Consider the following 24331-nt stretch of genomic DNA (forward strand, 5'->3'; position numbering starts at 1 on the left):
TAGCAGAGCTGAAGATGTTGAGGTTTTCGTTGGGAGTGACGACGATGGACAGGATTAGAAATTAGTTTATTAGAGGGACAGCGCATGTAGGACGTTTTGGAGACAAGTTGAGGGAGGTGAGATTGAGATTGTTTGGACATGTGCAGAGGAGGGACATGGAGTATATCAGTAGAAGAATGCTGAGGATGAAGCCGCCAGGAAGGAGGAAAAGAGGAAGACCAAGGAGGAGGTTTATGGATGTGGTGAGGGAAGACATGCAGGTAATTGGTGTGAAAGAGGCAGGTGTAGAGGACAGGGGGGTATGGAGACGGATGATCCGCTGTGGCGACCCCTAATGGGAGCAGCCAAAAGAGGAAGAAGAAGTTCCAGTAATGATAAAAGCACAAAATGACATTACAGACAATTGTGTGCTTGCAGTTTTGTGGAAACAGATTGGGGAAGAACCACGTAATTGCAACTTTTCCAAATATAGAGTAAATGAACAGGTGGAGGATGGAAATGTTTGTGATTGTGACACAAGGTGGAACAACAATTTTACACCGTTTTAGTGATTGTCCTTGGAAAAATGGGCAATATAGTTTATAAGTGGAAAAAAAAACTGCTTTTAAGCATTTTTATTGCCCATGTTCTGTGATGACTAGTATGAAATATCTGACTTTTTTTTTTCCTGTAATGAAATACCACTATGACAAATCAAAACATATCATTTGGAATGAAGAATTGGCAGAATAAAATCGATATAGTGTCTGTTTTTTAAAAAAAGATCTAATGAATTTGATGCAGGCACAGCGATGGTCACCTACAGACTCTGGGTCCTGAATCTCAATGCGGAAGTGGGGACCGGAAGCGCGGCGCAGGGATTGTTGTAGCATCAGTAGGAGGCTTGTTGTAGTATATTTTTATTACTAAATACATTTTTTTTATTATTATTAATATTCCAACCCGCACTTTAACACTCATCACCGGTCATTATGATCCTGTTGGAAATAAATAATCGCATCATCGAGGAGACGCTTTCGCTCAAGTTCGACAGCGCGGCCAACGGGTAAGTTTGCACGGGAGCTAATGCTAACGAGCTAGCATGTCTGTCAACGCGACAACGCCTTGATATGAAACAAGTGGTGGGGAAAAAATTAATAAAATATATATATTATGTATAAAAGCGTTTTATAATATAGGATAGCACGGATGAATATTTCTGGACGGGTTTTTAGACACCTTGCTAAAGGAAGTCAACAATTCAATCAATAATCAATGAATCAATTAATAAGAGAAATTGGAGGAACTGGATAAAAAACCTGGTCCTGCAGGAATAATACGATCTGATCTGTGCATTGAGATTGAAGGTGATTTGTTTCTCCATTCGAGCTGTTCCAGATGATCCAGATGTTCTGCAGGTTCCTTCAACCCATTTCTAATGAGTGAAGAATCTCTGAATCAAATTTTCCTTGTTTTAGGTCAAATGGACCTTTTTTTGCTGTGTTCAGTGTGAATAATTTTTCACTTCATGCCTTAATTCTGTTAATGGAGACTCCACCAATCAGTCTGCAAGCACAGCTTTGGCCATATAAGGTGTTTTTTTTTCTGCTTTGTATTGCTGACAGCTCCCCGCCCCTGACAGCTCTCTGATTTACTGCAGCTTTTCACTTCCCTTTCTGACTTCCACACTGAAACCAGTGCTTATGAGGCTCAGGCGTTACGTTTACTCACACAAAACTAAAACTGCCCATGTTCTAACCCTTCTTTGTTTTTGTTTTTTTGGCATTGATATCCTTATGAACACAAAATCAGAATGTAAACAAAAGTATGTACGGTGTTTTTCTCAAAAGTCTGGATGCACTTCATGGCTTTTTTTTTCTCTATGCAACAAACTAGGTCGTCTAACAGTGATTCGATTTGAGCAAACGAGTATATAGATGCTCCACTTTATTTGAATAGAATAAAAAAACAAAACATGAATGACAGCTTTATCCGGACAGTTCGTGTCTCCAAACCTTTTCTCAAACGCTCATGTACTTTGGCGTGCCTCTTGTGAAACCAGTCACTTCTTGGCGATTTCTTCCTGATCCAGTTCATCCCAGAGCAGTTCAATAGGATTTAGGTGTGCAGACCGAGATTCTGCGATTAGATAACGTTCTGGACGTCTGCTCGTACGTACGCTTTCGGATAGTTCTTTTGTTGTATGGTCAAGTTGGGTCCAGTTAGTACTGACACAACTGCATGGTGTTGGAGTATGGATTAGGAGCCTTGTTGGTTCAGTTTTTCTTTTAATTTTCGGAATAAGTTTTCCAACATTCCCTGCTCCAAAACAGCCCCCGAACCATTAAGCTGTTTGACTGTGGGGGTGAAGCAGTCTGATAGTATCTTCTCTACTGTTCTCCATCTTACATTAGTTCTTCTGTTAAAAAAAAATAAACTTTCTTTTAGTCTCTCACACACCCCCATCCTCCCTCTCTCTCTCTCTCTCTCTCTCTCTCTCTCTCTCTCTCTCTCTCTCTCTCTCTCCCCCCCCACCCCCCATCCCCTCTCTCTCACCCCCCCATCCCCTCTCTCTCACCCCCCATCCCCTCTCTCTCACCCCCCATCCCCTCTCTCTCACCCCCCATCCCCTCTCTCTCTCTCTCTCTCTCTCTCTCTCGTTCTCACTCCCCCATCCTCTCTCTCTCTCTCTCTCTCTCTCTCTCTCTCTCTCTCTCTCTCTCTCTCTCTCTCACCCCATCCTCTCTCTCTCTCTCTCTCTCTCTCTCTCTCTCGTTCTCACCCCCCCATCCTCTCTCTCTCTCTCTCTCTCTCTCTCTCTCTCTCTCTCTCTCTCTCTCTTCTCACCCCATCCTCTCACTCTCTCTCTCATTCTCACCCCCCCATCATGGAACTAATAAATTACAGAACAATGTTTGAAAAACTATTTTATTATTGTATTGTTCATCCAAAGTAGTAAATAAAACTTTTATGACAAGTAATTACATTTTTCAAAAGGAAAGTCAAACCTTGCGTTTTTTTGTTGCTTGCGAGGGGTCGTAGAACGTAACTGTACTGTATTAACATTTTACTTCATTTAATAATTATATTTTTATTAATACTTTTCTTTATTTCAACATCAAACTCCACAAAAACAATTCCCTATACGTTTTTTTAGTTTATGGTGCTCTCCACAAGAGACTGAATATTAGCCAAACTAATTAGTTATCTGGCAAATCCAATTCCATGATAAACCTTCTTCCTTCCTTCCTTCCTTCCTTCCTTCCTTCCTTCCTTCCTTCCTTCCTTCCTTCCTTCCTTCCTTCCTTCCTTATTGTTTTAATAATTAATTCTGGAGCAACACATTCAAGAGTTCTGTTTGGCAGATGCTCCAAAAAAAACCTGCTGCAATTTTTGATAGTGATGTTTTTTGGAGATTGATTTTTGTAATTTTTTTTGTTTTACATTTATCAAAGGAGCTTCAGCTCTACATGCTTTGGGATGCGTTTCTATGCTCTTTCACTCTCTCTGGATTCTCGGTAGCTGTATTTTTGGCCTTATTAACTTCAAAAGAAAAAAAAAGAGAGAAGTTAGTGAGGTTTTGATATAAGTGTCAACAGGAACTAGAATTTGTTCTTGTCGATGAAACTATAAATAGTTAAATGCAGTGGTGAGTCGTTTGTGGACCACCACACTACCCTAAGGAGGATTGTTCACAGTGAAACACAACCTGATCCTCTTAAATACCATCATCTGCCTCAGTCAGGAGGTGACGATCATGGAAACCAAGCCTGAGGCTGCAGAATCATTGGGAGATTGCATGTCTGAAGACATGTGCCTCACCAGGAAGACCTTTCTGAGGTCTAATTCTGGAAAGACTGGAAAAAAAAACAACGCAGGAATGTCTGGAACTCCATGAAGATTTTGCAGTTTTAAACAATAAGCCTCCAAGCACATACAGGGTGCAATCTAGTGTTGAAGGTTTCACACCTGTATTTGTGTGGCCTTCATTCCCCATTCTATAAATAATATGTAGGTTGAATTAACAGAGCATATAGGACAGCCGTTTATTAAATATCGCAATCCACACCACATCATGTTAGAGTTGAAAAGAGGCCTGTTGCACTTGTGACCAGGACAGCAAGGTTTTGTGGTGTATCATGAGTCATGGTATCCAGGGTAACGTCTGCTTACTACAATGAAGGACGAACCGCATTAGAAGAGAATAACTGTTGCTGCAAAAGCAAGTCGTTTGCATAGGGGATGTCCAGGGAGGTGGTAGTTTATTGGTTAAGGGATTGGACTTTGGAACCGAAGGTAGCGATTTTCCAATCCTGGGCCCCCAAGCAAGGCCCTTAACCCCTTAGCTGCCCCATTGTTTGAATGATATAAATAAACGAGGTGGTATCAAAAGATTTCGAGTCTAGGTCTGTTTTTTCAAGAAGGTACTTTATTTATTTACGTTTACACACCAAGTTCAAAATAGTCCCCTTGCACAACAATACACTGCTCGAGGTGTTTTTCGATGTGTCATTTTCGAAGCGTGTTAAGAACCTTTTGCTGGATCTCCGCAATGGTGTTAAAACGGCGAGCTGGATCTTCTTCTTTTGGAAGAGGACAAAGTCTTTGGCGGCAGTGAGATCATGTTGTATCCGGTGTGAGGCGAACTCGATGACAGTGCACACGTAGTCAGAATAGCAGGCGTAGTAACGCACGTGGTCAGAACAGCTTCACAGCTTCCCATATACACAGGACGATGACTTCTGCCACGCTGACTTATCAAGGTCGGCGCTCCCTGTGACTGTGCGTGCAGCTTTGTGCTGCCATCTGTGGCAAAACTAATGTGTTACAAAACTAATGCTAAATGTGAATGTATTAACCCAGATTGTATCCACTGTATGCCACTGTTGTGGAACTGGGTTTACTGTAATGGTTGTTGTTCTTGACGTGATCCCGAGTACACGTGCTTCCCTTATTCTTCCAAGATTGGTGAAGTTGCAAGGGTTTAAGGTCGCACAGAAAAGGCGAAGGAACTTGTATATATATATATACACGTATATATGTTGGTTTTTTTTTTTTTTTTCAACTTTTTTCCTTTTCTCTTTTGTGTTCAGGAACAAGCCGGAAGCAGTAGAAGTTACATTTGCTGGTAAGTTCAAGTTGAAGTTCAAATTCAAGTGCAGGGGTGTGCGTGTGTGTGCGTGTGTGTGCGTGTGTGTGCGTGTGTGTGTGTGTGTGTGTGAAAAAACAGAAAAATGTGACGCACAGAGTAGATGTTACAATAATCAAGAACCCAGATTTCAAACTCAAGTGTTGTCACACCATTTCACATGAAGTATTAGAAATCTCCTGAAGAAGAATTGCTGTGTGTGTGGGCGCGCGCGCAGGGCAGAGTATTTTATAGCATAAGCAAGCCCAGGCTGATATGGTGGGTTTGCACAATCAATCCATAACGAATTTATAATTCTTCAACATGTTCAAAGCTGCAATCCTGAGCCCCGCCTCTAAACAAGTCCAGGATCGGTCCTGGGCACAGACTCAAGTTGGAAACGTCCTTTAATGCATAACGTAGCGTGATTTATTATATATGTGTACGGTGTTGCAAAAGTCCAGACTGTAACCTTTCTATGGGAGTTCTCGAGAATATACGTCAGTTAATGGGAATAAACTGTGAATTTGCACAATTGCAGGTTAGCCTATAAGATAACAGGGAACTTGGGGGAAAAACTACCCTGCACATTTATCAACACATGCGTGGCATTAAGTAAAAGACAGTAGGTGGAGCTGGAGGTAGCAGAGCTGAAGATGTTGAGGTTTTCGTTGGGAGTGATGACGATGGACAGGATCAGAAATAAGTTTATTAGAGGGACAGCGCATGTAGGACGTTTTGGAGACAAGTTGAGGGAGGTGAGATTGAGATGGTTTGGACATGTGCAGAGGAGGAACATGGGGTATATCAGTAGGAGAATGCTGAGGATGGAGCCACCAGGAAGGAGGAAAAGAGGAAGACCAAGGAGGAGGTTTATGGGTGTGGTGAAGGAAGACTTGCAGGTAGTTGGGTTGAAAGAGGCAGATGTAGAGGACAGGGGGGTATGGAGACAGATGATCCTAATGGGAGAAGCTGAAAGAAGAAAAATAATTTGATTATTCATCAAAACATGCACACCTCACATTTACTGCAGTGCGACAGGCCACACCCCCTTCATGCACTGTACATAAAACAAAAATTGTCTTTCCATCTTCGTGTGTATTTATGCACTTTAGCTGAGATTCGGATGAACATCTCCTGGAAATTGAGATATCAGCTAATCTTAGAGAGCGCTCAGGACGCGGTTCTTCTTAGAATCGCAGTATTTGTAGTGGAAATTTCTTTCTTACCTCATGTATTTTAAGAAATAGACTTGACTTAACATGTATTAGTTTTGTTAATATTTGCATGAACCCCTTAATAAACAGCTCCCAGAAGTTGAGACTCATACATTTCGAAGAGCATTCTGGATCATGGTCCATTAATTAGGAACTAACGTACTGAGTAAACAGCATATTGTATATTTTGGTTGAAATCCCCCCCAACCCAGGCTTTCACTTGTCTGTGAGAATATTATTAAAATGACACTGGTCTGTGGCACACGAAAGGTTCGAGACCCCTGCTTTAGCCTGTAAGGCTGCAAAGGTCATGTATGAAAAAAATGCTGCAGTAAAAACAATAATCCTGCCTAAAGAAGCAGTAACACCAGTAACAGCAATTCCACTTGTCTACTGATAACGCCGCCTGTGCTGCACATCGCTCGCTGGTATTCCTCCTTTTATATTCATTATCAAACACCTTTAAGTTTTGTTTGTAAATGCGACGCTTTAGACTTCAGATAAACGTATTTATTTGTATTACATCATAGCTGTTATTATATTATATTATAGCTATTCTTATATTGTTCGTCTAACACGTTTTGTTCGGTTTTTGTAGACTTCGATGGCGTGCTGTACCACATCTCAAACCCTAACGGTGACAAGACCAAGGTGATGATCAGCATCTCGCTGAAGTTCTACAAAGAGCTGCAGGAGCACGGGGCTGACGAGGTACGAGCTTCCCATTGGGTTGATTTGGAAAATCCAGTGCTGTTACATGGTATAGGGTTTAATTATAGGGGGTCTTGGTTTCTCATTTTAAATCCAACATCAACAAAAAGTGAGTTTTTTTTCTGTTTTAAAAATAAACCATTGGATGGAAATGTTTGATGTCCACAACATTTAAAATTAGTTTCCTGTAAAAATGTGTCTAAGTTGACCTTATGTGTAACTATTAATAACAGTATAACATACATACACACTATAAAGGCTTTTGGACACCTGACCATAATATTAGGGGCTTTTTGAACATCCCATTCCACATTAATCCCCGTTTTGCTGTTATAAATACCTCAGTACCTCCACTCTTCTGGGAAAATGTTCCAGTAGATTTTGGAGTGTGCTCTAGATTTTGTGCTCATTCAGACACAAGGGTGTTAGTAAAGTCAGGTAGTGATGTAGGTGAGGTGAGGAGGTCTGGGGGGCAGTCAGCATTCACATTTATCCCAAAGGTGTTGAATAGGGTTGAGGTCAGAGCTCTATAGCAGGAGATCTTCCACTTTGATCCATATAAAGCAGATCTTAATTGAGCTGACTTTAAAGGTTAAAGTGAAGGGAAAATGTACTGCTTCCACATCCAAAGACATGATATACAATTGGGTTCCTCCAACTTTTGGTAAAGGTTTGGGGAAGCACCACATATGGCTGGAAAAATCTGGCGTCCTAATATTTTTGTCAATTGTGCGTGTGCATATACAGTGAGGAAAATAAGTATTTGAACACCCAGCTATTTTGCAAGTTCTCCCACTTAGAAATCATGGAGGGGTCTGAAATTGTCATCGTAGGTGCATGTCCACTGTGAGAGACATAATCTAAAAAGAAAATCCAGAAAACACAATGTATGATTTTTTAACTATTTATTTGTATGATACAGCTGCAAATAAGTATTTAAACACCTGAGAAAGTCAATGTTAATATTTGGTACAGGAGCCTTTGTTTGCAATTACAGAGGTCAAACGTTTCCTGTAGTTTTTTACCAGGTTTGCACACACTGCAGGAGGGATTTTGGCCCACTCCTCCACACAGATCTTCTCTAGATCAGTCAGGTTTCTGGCCTGTCGCTAAAAAACCTGGAGTTTGAGCTCCCTCCAAAGATTCTCTATTGGGTTTAGGTCTGGAGACTGGCTAGGCCACGCCAGAACCTTGATATGCTTCTTACAGAGCCACTCCTTGGTTATCCTGGCTGTGTGCTTCAGGTCATTGTCATGTTGGAAGACCCAGCCTCGACCCATCTTCAATGCTCTAACTGAGGGAAGGAGGTTGTTCCCCAAAATCTCGCAATACATGGCCCCGGTCATCCTCTCCTTAATACAGTGCAGTCGCCCTGTCCCATGTGCAGAAAACACCCCCAAAGCATGATGCTACCACCCCCATGCTTCACAGTAGGGATAGTGTTCTTGGGATGGTACTCATCATTCTTCTTCCTCCAAACACGTTTAGTGGAATTATGACCCAAAAGTTTTATTTTGGTCTCATCTGACCACATGACTTTCTCCCATGACTCCTCTGGATCATCTAAATGGTCATTGGCAAACTTAAGACGTGCCTGGACATGTGCTGGTTTAAGCAGGGGAACCTTCCGTGCCATGCATAATTTCAAACCATGACGTCTTAGTGTATTACCAACTGTAACCTTGGAAACGGTGGTCCCAGCTCTTTTCAGGTCATTGACCAGCTCCTCCCGTGTAGTTCTTGGCTGATTTCTCACCTTCCTTAGGATCATTGAGACCCCACAAGGTGAGATCTTGCATGGAGCCCCAGTCTGAGGGAGATTGACAGTCATGTTTAGCTTCTTCCATTTTCTAATGATTGCTCCAACAGTGGACCTTTTTTCACCAAGCTGCTTGGCAATTTTCCCGTAGCCCTTTCCAGCCTTGTGGAGGTGTACAGTTTTGTCTCTAGTGTATTTGGACAGCTTTTTGGTCTTGGCCATGTTAGTAGTTGGATTCTTACTGATTGTATGGGGTGGACAGGTGTCTTTATGCAGCTAACGACCTCAAACAGGTGCATCTAATTTAGGATAATAAATGTAGTGGAGGTGGACATTTTAAAGGCAGACTAACAGGTCTTTGAGGGTCAGAATTCTAGCTGATAGACAGGTGTTTAAATACTTATTTGCAGCTGTATCATACAAATAAATAGCTAAAAAATCATACATTGTGAATTCTGGATTTTTTTTTTTTTTAGATTATGTCTCTCACAGTGGACATGCACCTATGATGACAATTTCAGACCCCTCCATGATTTCTAAGTGGGAGAACTTGCAAAATAGCAGGGTGTTCAAATACTTATTGTCCTCACTGTGTATTGTAAATATTCTGTATATATATATTTAAATATTTATTGATCTATATTTATCCATGTGTCCCTGTTTTTTCTTTGTCGTCTCATCGTTCTCATGCATATATTCAAAGTTCCTATTTTGTTTAAAAAAAAAAAAAACACTAATCTACAAACGATTACCTCAAATGATTATCAGATGATCTCCAAGTAAATATTTTCAGTGCAGTCACATGTTAAAGCTCTAATTTCCATGCGCCCGGTGGACAGGACGATCACGTTCAGGATTGTAAAAGCACCGTGCGGTTTTTGCGACAGGAAGTGCATCTGACTCATCACTGACTGAGGAAGTCACATGGTTTAGAAAGGCGACCGAATCGCACACAGTCGAAGGACATCGGGTTCGCGTGAGCGAATTAAAATGAAACTAACAGAGAAAAGGGCGTTCAATGTTTTCTCCCCTCTCATGAAGGAGGCGGCACGGTGCTCCCAGACAATGCAAACCAATATTCAAACCGCCATCCTGCATGCATCAAAACAAAACAAAACAAAAAAAAGATCGCAGGTGTGGCGCGTGCAAACTGAATGCAAATCCGGAGGAATTGCAGCGAAGGGGGTGCTCACGCACCATGTCTTGATGATGGATCGCCTGTTAAATGTGAAGGAAACTTCCAACATACATCACTTTTCACAGCTGTATTTTGAAGATAATATTGGGGGTCCCAAGTTACTGAGCAACTTGAGAACTTTGGACTGTAATTCAGTCAATTCAAGAAGTTTTTTTGGGATTTTAACCATTTATAGCTGGTGCAGTACACAGTGTAATGAGACAACATTCCTCCAGAACCCTGGTGTTACATAAAAACAGCATAACGCAGCATAGAGCTACATAACAGAAAACAGAGCTAAGGACACAAAGTGCATCAGTGTGGGACAGACACACAAAACACATAATAGTCACATAATAATATAAACAGTCTTCAATGGCTCAGTTTACATGAAGAGTTCTGCTGTTAATTGCCCATGTAATGAATGGACATTCAGTGCCACCCAGACGAGGACAGGTTCCCTTTTGAGTCTGGTTCCTCTCGCGGTTTCTTTCCCATACCATCTCAGGGAGTTTTTTCTAGCCACAGTCACCACTGGCTCATGCATTAGGTATAAACTTGTGGGCACTAAATTAATAGGAACCAAATCAGAGTAAAGTGTCTAGCCAACGAGAGTAAAGTGCTGGAAAAAGCCCCCTGCAAAAGGTCCGAAGTGGTTCGTTCGTTAGACATTTCGAGTCGCACTGAGACCCGAACCTCAAACGTTAATTACAAACTAATAGATTAAGGCTTAATTATTTCCCACTGAATTACAAATACAGTGAAGGAGAACTGCATTCAGAACACTCTCCTAAATTCACTGAGCTTCCAGGAGCTGTCCATCCAAATCTCACAAGCCAATGAAAGTAAAGTGCTTTTAAGCCCCCGCCCCCTTCAAGAGGTCTTTCTCCAGAACTTGCAGAGCATAAACCTATTTGTGTTTGTATAACGATTTTAACAATGGACATTATCCTAAAACACTTTTACAGAAATATATTATTCATTTTAAATTAAAAATGTCTAAGGTTTTCCCTGGTGAGCGAGTCAATGGTGACAGAGGCAAAGGAGAAAACAAACACACTGAAGGGAACCCGTCCTCATTTGGGTGACACCGAATGTTCCATCATTGTTGAGCTTAACTGTTCAATAATGGACTCTTGGATGCAAAATTGTTCATGGCAACTGTAGCCACAAGCCGCTGTAGCCATCAGGCTGTTAATATTAATTACCTTCGTCCTGGGCAAATGTCTGACGAATATGTTTATGTTTATGTATGTTCATTATATTTCATCTGTCTTGAAATTTTGAAATATTGTACCTCGTAAAGCGTCCTTGAGCTTGGGAAAGGCGCTATATAAATTAATCGATTATTTATTATTATTGGCAAATAGTAAAGCACGCAGGAACTACATAAAAATGTATTTTCCTTAAACTGTGTTGGGAAAACTTTATGACTGCAATACGACAAAGCAGTTGTTGCTGAGAAAACAGCAAACAAGTTTTCACTGATATCTAGTGATTGATATCAAGTCTGCCCCATAATCAGTGTTTAAAAGCAGAGAATTACTAAAGGGAAAATGAGTGTTACAGTTGAAATCTGCTGTGAAATATATTTAATGTAATATCGCTTTGCTTGGTTTCAGCTGCTCAAGAGGATCTATGGAAACTTCCTGGTGCCTGCAGAAGATGGTAAGCTGATCCTTAATGTGTGTACCTTCTTCAGTGTTTTTATTTATTATTATTATTATTATTATTATTATTATTATTATTATTATTATTATTATTATTATTATTATTATTATATAGGCTACATTTAGTTTTGAGTTCACAGGTGTTGACACTGTGATCAGAGGAGAGGGTGATTAGTGCTAGTTAGCTGTTAGTGCTACAATAACTACAGTACAAATCCATATTAGAGCAAGAAACATTCAGTTAAGTACGGAGAAAAGACAGTCCATCATTACTTTAATAAAATGAAGGGCAGTCAGTTAGAAAAACCTTCAAATGCATTCTCCAAAACCATCAAACTCTATGATTTGACAGGCTTTAATGATTTAAACCAAGAGCTACCTCTGCTGCACAGGATAAATTCATTAGAATTACCAACCGCAGATTTATACAAATGTTTCAAGTGGCAGACACATTTTAACATCCACTGTTCAGAGGAGACTGCGTGAGTCAGGCCTTCAAGGTCGAAGAAACCATTACTTCGGAAATAATGTTTGATTCGTTAAGGTTTTTGGTTTCTAGTTTCCAACTCGCTGTGAAATTTTACTGCCATTTTGTGGAATGTGTTATTTATTTTCATCCTTTTATTTTATTTTTTCCCCTTTCTTTGTAGGCTACAATGTGTCTTTGCTCTTCGACCTGGATACACTGCCAGCTAAAAAACAGGAGATAATCCACCAGGCGGGCATGCTGAAGAGAAACTGCTTTGCATCCGTGTTTGAAAAGTACTTCAAGTTCCAGGAGGAAGGTCGCGAGGGCGAGCAGAGAGCCGTGGTCCATTACAGAGACGACGAGTCTATGTAGGTGACCCGGACATGTCTGTAGTTTTAGTAACCGCTGTGTAGTGTTTGTGGTGGAGATTAAATCAGACAGCATTTTTTTCCTCCCTTTTTTTTCCATCCTCGTCACAGTTCCGTCGCCTCAGCATTTCTCCATACTCTTTGTTTTCAGGTACTTGGAGGCGAAGAAAGATCGCGTTACTGTCGTTTTCAGCACCGTCTTCAAGGATGACGATGATGTCATCATTGGAAAAGTGTTCATGCAGGTGTGTGTCCTTGGAGATATTTTTTTTCTGCGACAGTGCTACAACTCTCTCACTGTAGCAAAACAAACCCTTTACACCAGGCAAAATATGTACACAGAATTCACTGTGTACGTGTCCCAAACCACTATACACTAGGCATAATATAGACACAGAATTCACTGTGGAAGTGTCCCAAACCACTCTATACACCAGGCATAATATAGAGACAGAATTCACTGTGGAAGTGTCCCAAACCACTATACACTAGGCATAATATAGACACAGAATTCACTGTGGAAGTGTCCCAAACCACTATACACTAGGCATAATATAGACACAGAATTCACTGTGAAAGTGTCCCAAACCACTCTATACACCAGGCATAATATAGAGACAGAATTCACTGTGGAAGTGTCCCAAACCACTATACACTAGGCATAATATAGACACAGAATTCACTGTGGAAGTGTCCCAAACCACTCTATACACCAGGCATAATATAGACACAGAATTCACTGTGGAAGTGTCCCAAACCACTCTATACACCAGGCATAATATAGAGACAGAATTCACTGTGGAAGTGTCCCAAACCACTATACACTAGGCATAATATAGACACAGAATTCACTGTGGAAGTTTCCCAAACCACTATACACTAGGCATAATATAGACACAGAATTCACTGTGGAAGTGTCCCAAACCACTATACACCAGGCATAATATAGATACAGAATTCACTGTGGAAGTGTCCCAAACCACTCTATACACCAGGCATAATATAGAGACAGAATTCAGTGTGGACGTGTCCCAAACCACTATACACTAGGCATAATATAGACACAGAATTCACTGTGGAAGTGTCCCAAACCACTCTATACACTAGGCATAATATAGAGACAGAATTCACTGTGGAAGTGTCCCAAACCACTCTATACACTAGGCATAATATAGAGACAGAATTCACTGTGGACGTGTCACAAACCACTCTATACACTAGGCATAATATAGAGACAGAATTCACTGTGAAAGTGTCCCAAACCACACTATACACTAGGCATAATATAGACACAGAATTCACTGTGGAAGTGTCCCAAACCACTATACACTAGGCATAATATAGACACAGAATTCACTGTGGAAGTGTCCCAAACCACTATACACTAGGCATAATATAGACACAGAATTCACTGTGGAAGTGTCCCAAACCACTCTATACACCAGGCATAATATAGAGACAGAATTCAGTGTGGACGTGTCCCAAACCACTATACACTAGGCATAATATAGACACAGAATTCACTGTGGAAGTGTCCCAAACCACTCTATACACCAGGCATAATATAGAGACAGAATTCACTGTGGAAGTGTCCCAAACCACTATACACTAGGCATAATATAGACACAGAATTCACTGTGGAAGTGTCCCAAACCACTCTATACACTAGGCATAATATAGAGACAGAATTCACTGTGGAAGTGTCCCAAACCACTCTATACACTAGGCATAATATAGAGACAGAATTCACTGTGGACGTGTCACAAACCACTCTATACACTAGGCATAATATAGAGACAGAATTCACTGTGAAAGTGTCCCAAACCACTATACACTAGGCATAATATAGACACAGAATTTACTGTGGAAGTGTCCCAAACCACTCTATACACTAGGCATAATATAGAGACAGAATTCACTGTGGAAGTGTCCCAAACCACTATACACTAGGCATAATATAGACACAGAATTCACTGTGGAAGTGTCCCAAACCACTCTATACACTAGGCATAATATAGAGACAGAATTCACTGTGGACGTGTCCCAAACCACTCTATACACTAGGCATAATATAGAGACAGAATTCACTGTGGACGTGTCACAAACCACTCTATACACTAGGCATAATATAGAGACAGAATTCACTGTGGACGTGTCCCAAACCGCTCTATACAATAGGCATAATATAGAGACAGAATTCAGTGTGGACGTGTCCCAAACCACTATACACTAGGCATAATATAGACACAGAATTCACTGTGGAAGTGTCCCAAACCACTCTATACACTAGGCATAATATAGACACAGAATTCACTGTGGACGTGTCCCAAACCACTCTATACACTAGGCATAATATAGAGACAGAATTCAGTGTGGACGTGTCCCAAACCACTATACACTAGGCATAATATAGACACAGCGTTCAATGTGGACGTGTCCCAACCACTCTATACACTAGGCATAATATAGACACAGAATTCACTGTGGACGTGTCCCAAACCACTCTATACACTAGGCATAATATAGACACAGCGTTCAATGTGGACGTGTCCCAAACCACTCTATACACTAGTATAATATAGACACAGAGTTTAATGTGGACATGTCCCAAACCACTCTATACACTAGGGATAATATAGACACAGAGTTCACTGTGGACGTGTCCCAAACCACTCTATACACTAGACATAATATGGGATGTGTGGCTAGATCCTGCATGTCTTCACATGTCTGCCCTTAGCTTAGTGTAAATGCACAACTTTTCAAGTATGGAATGTCATAAAGCCTTCCAGATCCATGCATTCCTTTTCAAGGATGTTTGTGTGTGTGTGTGAGTGTGAGAGAGATCAACACACTCATCTGTATAAAGAGTGACATGTTTGCTTTTTGGTAGACTGCTAAAATAAAATGTCCCCAGTATCTCATCATCTTAGATTGAATCCTTCAGCTTCCAGAATATCAAAAAATATGTGAAAACATCTGCTAGATCATTTTAACATGTTTAGTGGGAGATGGTACCTCAGTGGTTAAGGTTTTGGTTTATTGATCAGAAGGTTCAAGCCCCAGCGTCACCAAGCTGCCACTCTTGGGCCCTTGAGCAAGGCCCTTAACCCTCTATGCTCCATGGGCACTGTACCATGGCTGACCCTGCACTCTGACCCCATCTTCCTAACATCACTGGGATGTGCGATAAATTGTGCTATAAAGTTATGGTCGACCAATATGGGCTTTTCTTTGTCCAATGCCGATATTTAGAAAAGAGGGCCTGCTACACGAATCCTTTAGTAATGATCGCCGCGGGATGGAAACGCTGCTTGCTTTAGATATTTATAGTTCTAGATCTTCCGATTTCTGTTTCTCTGCCGCATACACACTACTGCCACCTGCTGGTATGGGAGAATTATGTTCTTTCCCGCAAGCGCAGAGCGTACACGCACGGCTTAATAATCGGCCTAATTTGCAGCACATTCGCAGCACACCAACACTTGCATTTTATTGGTTCCTGGGATTTAAACCCACGACCTTTCGGCTTTGAACTCTTTATCACTTCACACAGCATCGAATTGACTTGAGCATCGAAAGTCATGGAACTATGAGAAATTTCTGTGAATAACAAGAACGATTTCTATAGTTGCAGACACACTGACGGAACCATCAATCCACACACACACACTCACCAGAACTCATGCTCTCACCACGGCTTCTCATTCAAAATTTCACACATTTTTACGTCAGTCAAGTGGGTAGACGGCCTGATGGACTCCATCTGAGATAAGGAGACAGTGGGGACATTTCGCTTTAGCACTCTACCGTCACTCATGTCACTCTTTCGCACTTGCAGACACATGCGGAAGGTTTTTCACCATTCCATACTTGAAAGTTGTGTATTTCTACTAATATAGGGGGCCTGTTCTATTGGAATACACTGTTCTGGCATAACATTGACAGGTGAAGTAAATAACACTTATCTCTTCATCATTGCACCTGTTAGTGTGTGTTATTTATTAGTCAGTGAGTGAAAATTTTGTCCTCAAAGTTGACGTGTTAGAAGCAGGAAAAATGGGCGAGCGTAAGGATTTGAGGGATTTTGATGAGGAACAAATTGTGACGTCTAGATGACTGGGTCAGAGCATCTCCAAAACTGCTGCTGTTGTGGGATGTTCCTGGTCTGCAGTGGTCAGTATCTATCAAACGTGGTCCAAGGAAGGAACAGTTTTGAACCGGCGGCAGGGTCATGGACGGCCGAGGCTCATTGATGCACGTGAGGAGCGAAGGCTGGTCCGTGTGTTTGATCCAACAGACGAGCTCCTATAGCTCAAACTGTTGAAGAAGTTCATGATGTTATTGCTGGAAGGGTCTGAACTGTTTTGGCAGCAACAGGGGGGGCCAAAACTATTAGGCAGGTGGCCATAATGTTATGCCTGATCGGTATATAGTGGAGTAAAAAATAATGCACTAAAATTTTTTTTTCTCCCCTTGCAGGAGTTTAAAGAAGGCCGGCGTGCGAGTCACACGGCTCCTCAAGTGCTGTTCAGCCACCGAGAGCCGCCTCTGGAGCTGAAGGACACGGACGCCGCAGTGGGAGACAACATCGGCTACATCACCTTCGGTATGCGTTTCAACACACACGCTTTACGTTCTTTACTTTCATTACTTTCATTCTTACCCATCATTCCAAAATTTAGTTCAGGGATAGGAGTCATTCCAGAAGAGACCACGCCCACCCGAGTCGAAACCTTTCATCATAGCCTATGGTTTATTGCGGATAACCTCCAAGCTACATCATTTGTTTGATATATGGATCAAACAAACACCATCCTATTAATTTGTGCTTGATGTGTTTCCAAACCACATCATTATTCTCCACAGAGGCCACATCAGATAGGGTTCTGCATTCAGAATGGGTGCTTGGGTATTGTTATGGGACAGACTCCTGGATGTTGTCTCATGTCCTTGGTCCAAAATTAATCAACTCGGTCTCCATTAAAAAAAAAAAAATTCGAAATTTTCTAGACGACTGAAAAAAAGCACGAAGTGCACTGACACACTAAACTCACTCAGTGGGGATCAATTTCCAGAAACTTCCTGGAAACTTTCTATAGGAGCTACAGCTGGGGAATTTTGGAAATATGCCAAGTTGGAAACTTATCAGGGATTGATGGGAATTAGACATTTGGGAAAATTTATATAACCTGTATCATATACAAACATTTTGTTAGTCATAATCTCATGCAAATGCAAACTAATATCGATTTGTTAAAAAAAGATATTTTTGACTGATTCAATTATTAAAATTTTTGTTGCACAATAGCTTAAACCACAGCACGAGGACGTTTTAAACATAAATTTATGTAACGTTTATGTAGTTTCCGTGAATACTCACCAAGTCAGACATGCAATTTTCTAAATTCACAGTTTATTCCCATACATTCCTGTTAATTCCCAAGGAAAGTTTTCGGTCTTGAACATTCCCAGAATCTCTTGATGATATTGTCAGTATGTCATGAAGCATTGAAGAATGTCTTCCTGTATAAATATTGGAGGTTGGTGAAAAAAACCCAAACGAAACAAAAAAGCAGCTCAAAAGCTTTTATATATATATATATATATTTGTTCATGCTGCAACATGAACAAACGTACACCCAAACCCCTCCCCCAAAAGGCCTTTCAGATCTGAACGATTGTAAAAGTGTAAAACAGGGCTGTATTGAAAAGTGGGATGCTTTACCTCCGCTAGGTGTGTGTGTACTCGGTCAACATCATTTCCCCTTCGAATCGTCCCCGCGCCTGGCGAAGCCCGCGGCTCGTGTGTTCAGATGTGACTCAGTGTTGGTTTTAGCAGGCTTGGCCTGAACACACTCCGTTTATTGACTGTGTAAATATTGTGTGCAGGTTTTTCACCTTTAAGCAATACTCTAGCTTTCATCATGAGCTGCTCCCCACTTCAATGTGTATATTTAACTGGAATTTTCACGTGCAAAAAAAGTCTGATTTGCTCATTTCTCACAGACATGTTATTAGCAGTTTTAGCAAAAAATGCGGAGAACCGTTTGTAACAGTTCTGAATAGAATAAATGGGTAAAAGCGCAAGCTGACGCAAACGGTTTTAGGAGAGCAAACAACAGTTACAGAGGCTGCCATAAGTCTGGTTTTTCCAGACACATGGATGTTCGTTTCGTTTCTATGCAACAAATTTGTTAAAAGACAAAATCATACAAGAATTGGAAAGTGAATGAATGGAAGAGGGTTCCATGGAGTCGAAATTCCAGAAAGTGAAAGGAAAACCGAACCAACACGGCTTCAATTTCATTCTTCAACAGCATGCAATTCCGTCTGGACTGCGGCTCATTTGAGCACACTCTATCTGGAGTCGAGCGCGCTCTATCTGGAGTCGAGCGCGCTCTATCTGGAGTCGAGCGCGCTCTATCTGGAGTCGAGCGCGCTCTATCTGGAGTCGAGCGCGCTCTATCTGGAGTCGAGCGCGCTCTATCTGGAGTCGAGCGCGCTCTATCTGGAGTCGAGCGCGCTCTATCTGGAGTCGAGCGCGCTCTATCTGGAGTCGAGCGCGCTCTATCTGGAGTCGAGCGCGCTCTATCTGGAGTCGAGCGCGCTCTATCTGGAGTCGAGCGCGCTCTATCTGGAGTCGAGCGCGCTCTATCTGGAGTCGAGCGCGCTCTATCTGGAGTCGAGCGCGCTCTATCTGGAGTCGAGCGCGCTCTATCTGGAGTCGAGCGCGCTCTATCTGGAGTCGAGCGCGCTCTATCTGGAGTCGAGCGCGCTCTATCTGGAGTGTTCTCCATCATAGAATGGCCGGCCCAGTCACTGCACATAAATCCTTTTTTATGTTATTCATTCTAGAGGAGGATTTTTACCTCAGCAGTCATTTCTGTACTAAAGTTCTTATCCTTGTTTAACCTTTAATGGTTGTATTTAATGTTTAATGTTGTGGAAAGTCTGCGAAACTAGTTACCTTAGTAATTACTTACAATATAACTGCTATAAGCGGCGGCGTTACCAGTTTGGGCATCGTGATCGTGTCCCGTCTGGAAAGTCTGTCAGTGTGAGTTATGAGTTATGTTCTGTTGTGTGCTTTATTTCGCAGTTACTGCAATTATTATTGATTTATTTATTTTTTTTATTTCCCATAGTCCTGTTTCCTCGTCATACCAACACCAACGCCAGAGACAACACCATCAATCTTATCCACACCTTCCGTGATTACCTACACTATCACATCAAGTGCTCCAAGGTGCGTTTTTCCTTTTCACACATGCACAAATGATTGTTGTTTAAATAGACGAAGAGGTTAAGAAAACCAAATTGCTTGTGATCTTGTGTATGGACAAATGTTTGTGGACACCTGACCATAAGATTTGCTTTTTTGAACATCCCATTCCACATTTAGTCCCAATTTGCTGTTATAAAAACCTCCACTCTTTTTGGGAAGATGTTCCACTCGATTTTGAAGTGCGATTTGTGTGAGAGGCCTGGGGTTTAGTCAGTGTTCCAATTCTTCAAAAAGCAGATCTTCATGGAGCTGGCTTTGTGCACAGGGGGCTTTGCCATGAAACAGGTCTGAGTCTCCTAGTTCAACTGAACGGCCCATTGTCCATATGTAAGGCTTCCATTGGGGTCTTATAACGTCTATAAAAGTCTAAAATGAAAAAAAATCTCAATTCTAGTCTTTAAAAAGTCTTAAATATTTTAAACGGGTCCTAATTTTCCCATGTCCATATCACGGCAACAGAAAATCTCGAATCTGTTGCTCATTGAAACGCTCTCACGGCACTTCAGAATGTGTTTATTGTTGATCGTAACGCAGTGTTGTAGTTCTTTCCTTCGCAAGTCTAAATATAATCCGCTGTATTACGACTACAAATAAGACCAAAACACAACAGCCAATCAGCTTTGTGTTATTAGCGCGAGTCTCTCTGATTGTACACAGACGTAAAACAGATTTTATTGCTCAGCTATGGGGAAGTGAAAGTTTAGTGATACTTGGCTTGGAAAAACCATTTAGGGCTCGGTTAAGACCACTCGCTTACAACGTATGTGTGTGTTTTTTATGTGATACAGGTTTTAAATTTCATTCTTAAAAAATGTAAATTTTACTTTGTGAAACCCGCAGAAACCCCGGTTGCTAGTCTGACGTCTGTAATTGTGTTGTACCCACTTTAGGCTTACATCCACACTCGCATGAGAGCCAAGACCTCTGACTTTCTGAAGGTCCTGAACCGCGCTCGCCCCGACGCCGAAAAGAAAGAGATGAAGACGATCTCGTGAGTATCTGAGCAACAGGTCCTGCTTCTACCGTAGTGAAACCAATATAAACAGAAACTAAAAGGTGGCTCAGATATCAGACTCAAACTTATTTGATATCTGATCCTGTACTGTGGTGTTTTTTCTTTTTCTTTTTTCTACACTATTTATTTAAAACAGCCGAAACTAATTTGTAAAATCGTTTTCGATTTGAAAGAAGCGAACACAAGGAAACACAAAGATTAATCCGCCGAAAAAACCTCGAAAATCGTCACACTTTTTTCCAGCTTAGTAGTTTTTCAGTATAACGCTAAATGTTTTTAGTATCACCAGTGATCTCATGTCAGTTGTAGCTGACAGATGATGAGCGATGATTTCGACTATCAGCAGCCGCCAACTAAAACATGCACGACTTAGCAAGCAGGAATTTCGTCAACATTTCTCCACCTTGTTTTCTTACTGTATAACTTCGTACCCTCATTACGACCGAATCTATGCAACGAAACAACAACAACAACAACAGCCTGGACACTTTGATTCCAGGCAGAATCATGACTCAGTGATTAAGGCTATGGGCTAGAGATCTTTGAGTACATCAGTGTAAAATAGTTACAAATGGTACTAAATTATACATCTTATTAAACAAATATTTTTAGTAAAAAATGTCATGAATTGTTTGAAGCTTGAAATCTGAAAGATATGATCAGATGCTACATTGCAGAAGTTTTAATCCATGTGCCTGAAAAATTTAAAGATTCTGACTTCCTATAAACCCCAGCCAAAATGATTAAACCTGTAGCCTTCAGCCTGAACATGTTCACTCTTTCATGTTTTCCTTCATCCATCCATTAGGATACAACAGGTTTGCAGGCAGCCCAATGAGGAAGCAGTTGAGCTTTCATGGTCACAGAGTCCAGAGTAGCAGGAAGTTCCCTCGTTCGTAGATTTCCTCTAAATGTTTAGGGCAAGGTTGTGTAGCTCAGGGATTGTTGTAGCTCAGTGGTTAATGCATTGGACACTGTATCGAACTCTGGTTGGGAAGGTCATAGCTTCCAATCCCAGCACCCCCAAGCTGCTACTGCTGGGCCCTTTGAGCAAAGGATCTTAATCCTCAACTGCTCAGTTATAATCGCTCTGGATAAGGGCGTCTGCTTAATGCTGTAAATGTTTACATAAGCCAAACGTCTTGTTAACACGTGCTTCAAGAAAAATAACACTTTGCTTAAGGAGGAGGCTTCAACAGGAATCCGTCAACTTACTGTCACCTGTTGTGTCAATTTTGCAAATCAGTTAATCATTTGGCAGTGGTTTAGTGCCCAAATATCGTGCAGGTGGTTCAGAGCACGGTTTTTCCAAAATAAACAGCAGGTTGTTGGTGGCATTTCAGAAACTGTTCATTTTTTTATATGGACTGTCGGAAAAAAAAAAAATAGCGGAAATGCCATGTAGCCGTTACGCTGGTTAGAACTGGCAGGAAGTCTGTGGTAGCACAAATAACCACTTCATGTAACTTGTTTTATTTTTTTTCTTGGTCAGTGGTTGCATTTCAGTATGGCACTAATGCAACACTGTGATGAAAGGCGAAAACAAATTGCAACGATTATGGGGTCGACGAATTAATTGGTTTTGTCGATAAATTGGCAACAATAGTTGACTGCTGGAACTACTGGTTCTCAACAAAAATCAATACCAATAGTTTTTCCGGCTTCCGGTCCGCTTTCCTTACGAAAGTGGCCTCTAGAGGCGAATCACTGACAGTGCAGTTTGTTTTTTACACACGAAACTGCGCACTGCATGGAGAGTGCTATTATATTATTTAGGATTTATTAAACATTATGTGTTAATGAATATATTTATTTCATTTCGCACGTTTTTATGATTTATGTTTTAAGGCTATCGGTTGATAAATCAGTGCTGATTTATCTGCAAAACCGATTAATCGGTCGACCTCTAGCCTTAACCACCACCCTCAGTTCAGTAGATAGCGAATACTTAGCAAGTCAGTTAGGCATTGGTTTCTGTGAACAGATCGTTTTTATATATTGTTTATCTAATTCTGATTTCCTCTGTCCAGGGGCAAGACATTCTCTCGCTAAAGCGACACCGCGACCAAACATGCTTTACAGGACCAGCCAGTGCTACCCGAGTGCAAAGCGGAGGACGACCCCCTTCCCCGGATTCGGACAGCGCTTGTAGTCTCCTAGACGCTTGCAAAATCCTTCAATGAACAAAATTTAAATTCCCTTCGAATTTTCACACGGTTCGGCAAAACGTCGTAAACATTTTTATACAGACCTTCAGTAATTTGGACATTGGTACTTTTTTTCTCTCCCCATCCAGCTGTAATCTGTGTCTCATCTGAGAAATGTTTATGCAGTGTTGCTCCATGTCCGTTCTATTGTATTTGACTTTGTGCAAGAGATTACCTGTCTGCTTTCGAGCTAATAAATAAACCTGTCTTAAAAAAAAAAAAAAAAAAAAAAAAAAAAAGACGTGTCGATGTGCTTTAAACGAACAGTTTTCGGTTCAACGGAAAATTAAGGTTTGTGCTTTTTGAGCATCACATTCCACATTTAGTCGCAATGTTCTGTAATAATTCGCTCCAACTCTCCTGAAAAGATGTTCCACTAGATTTAGTGGAGATTTGTGTTCATTCAGACACAAGGGTGTTAGTAAAGTCAGGTACTGATGTAGGTGAGAAGGTGAGGAGGTCTGGAGTGCAGTCAGCCTTTACATTCATCCCAAAGGTGTTCAATAGGGTTGAGGTCAGAGCTCTATAGCAGGAGATCTTCTACTTCAACCCATACTAAGCAGATCTTTAACGGAGTTTGCTTTGTGCACTTTGTTTCATGCTGGAACAGATTTGGATCTCCTAGTTAATATGAAAGGAAAATTTCATGCAACTGCTTTTAAAGACGTCCTATAAAATTGTGTGCCTTCAGGTTTTTAATAACACATGGTGGGAAAAAAGTCAGGTGTCAATACTTTTGTCCATATGTTATGCTAGTCACCAAAGAATAAGCTAATATTGCTAGCTGGAAGATGTGTTTAAACAATATTGCTAATTTTGGTGTCATGATCTCCTGATGATACTTATTTGATTGTCTCAGGTCAGCTACTGTTATAAACCTGGTTGTTGACCTGTGTTTCAGATCAGCTGTTATTAATCTGAATACAAATATATGAAGGGCGTTCAAGTGAAACTTTTGTGTTTATGAAATAAAAGTGCAAGGAGTTGAAACTGCCTAGAGCTGACTGCTGTGGGCTTGGGGACCACCACGACCCGGATCATCACTGGCCATCTTTGTAACCTTCACACCATTCAAATGTCTTGCTGAGTGTCTCATCTCCGTACTGTGAAGTCTTCTGTAGATATCCGCAGGTTTACGCCTTCATTCACGAGAACCTTCGCCACACGTTGTTCTATACACACACTAACACTGTTGTCTGCCATCTTGATTAATGGTCTTTAGACTGGCCTGTGACATTTGCGCCACCTATCAGTAATAGAACGCACTAGCCACTTGCTACTGCGTGTAGAAGCGCCATGCTAGCGTCCATTTTTATATCCGTACAATTAAAATTCATGGTTTG

The 24331-nt window shown here is 41.2% G+C and overlaps 1 protein-coding gene across 1 annotated transcript; it reads left to right on the forward strand.

Moving 5' to 3' along the window:
• arpc2 (actin related protein 2/3 complex, subunit 2) lies at positions 1 to 23274 on the forward strand. Its single transcript, XM_083537163.1, has 10 exons — positions 1 to 1045; positions 5073 to 5107; positions 6923 to 7035; positions 11594 to 11639; positions 12292 to 12478; positions 12630 to 12723; positions 16961 to 17087; positions 19627 to 19727; positions 20657 to 20757; positions 22812 to 23274. The coding sequence occupies exons 1-10, from the start codon at positions 972 to 974 to the stop codon at positions 22831 to 22833; spliced, it is 900 nt and encodes a 299-aa protein (XP_083393289.1). The 5' UTR covers positions 1 to 971; the 3' UTR covers positions 22834 to 23274.
• Positions 23275 to 24331: the final 1057 nt, after the last annotated feature.

This window comes from Silurus aristotelis (assembly GCF_946808225.1).
Source record: "Silurus aristotelis genome assembly, chromosome: 3".
NCBI lineage: Eukaryota > Metazoa > Chordata > Actinopteri > Siluriformes > Siluridae > Silurus > Silurus aristotelis.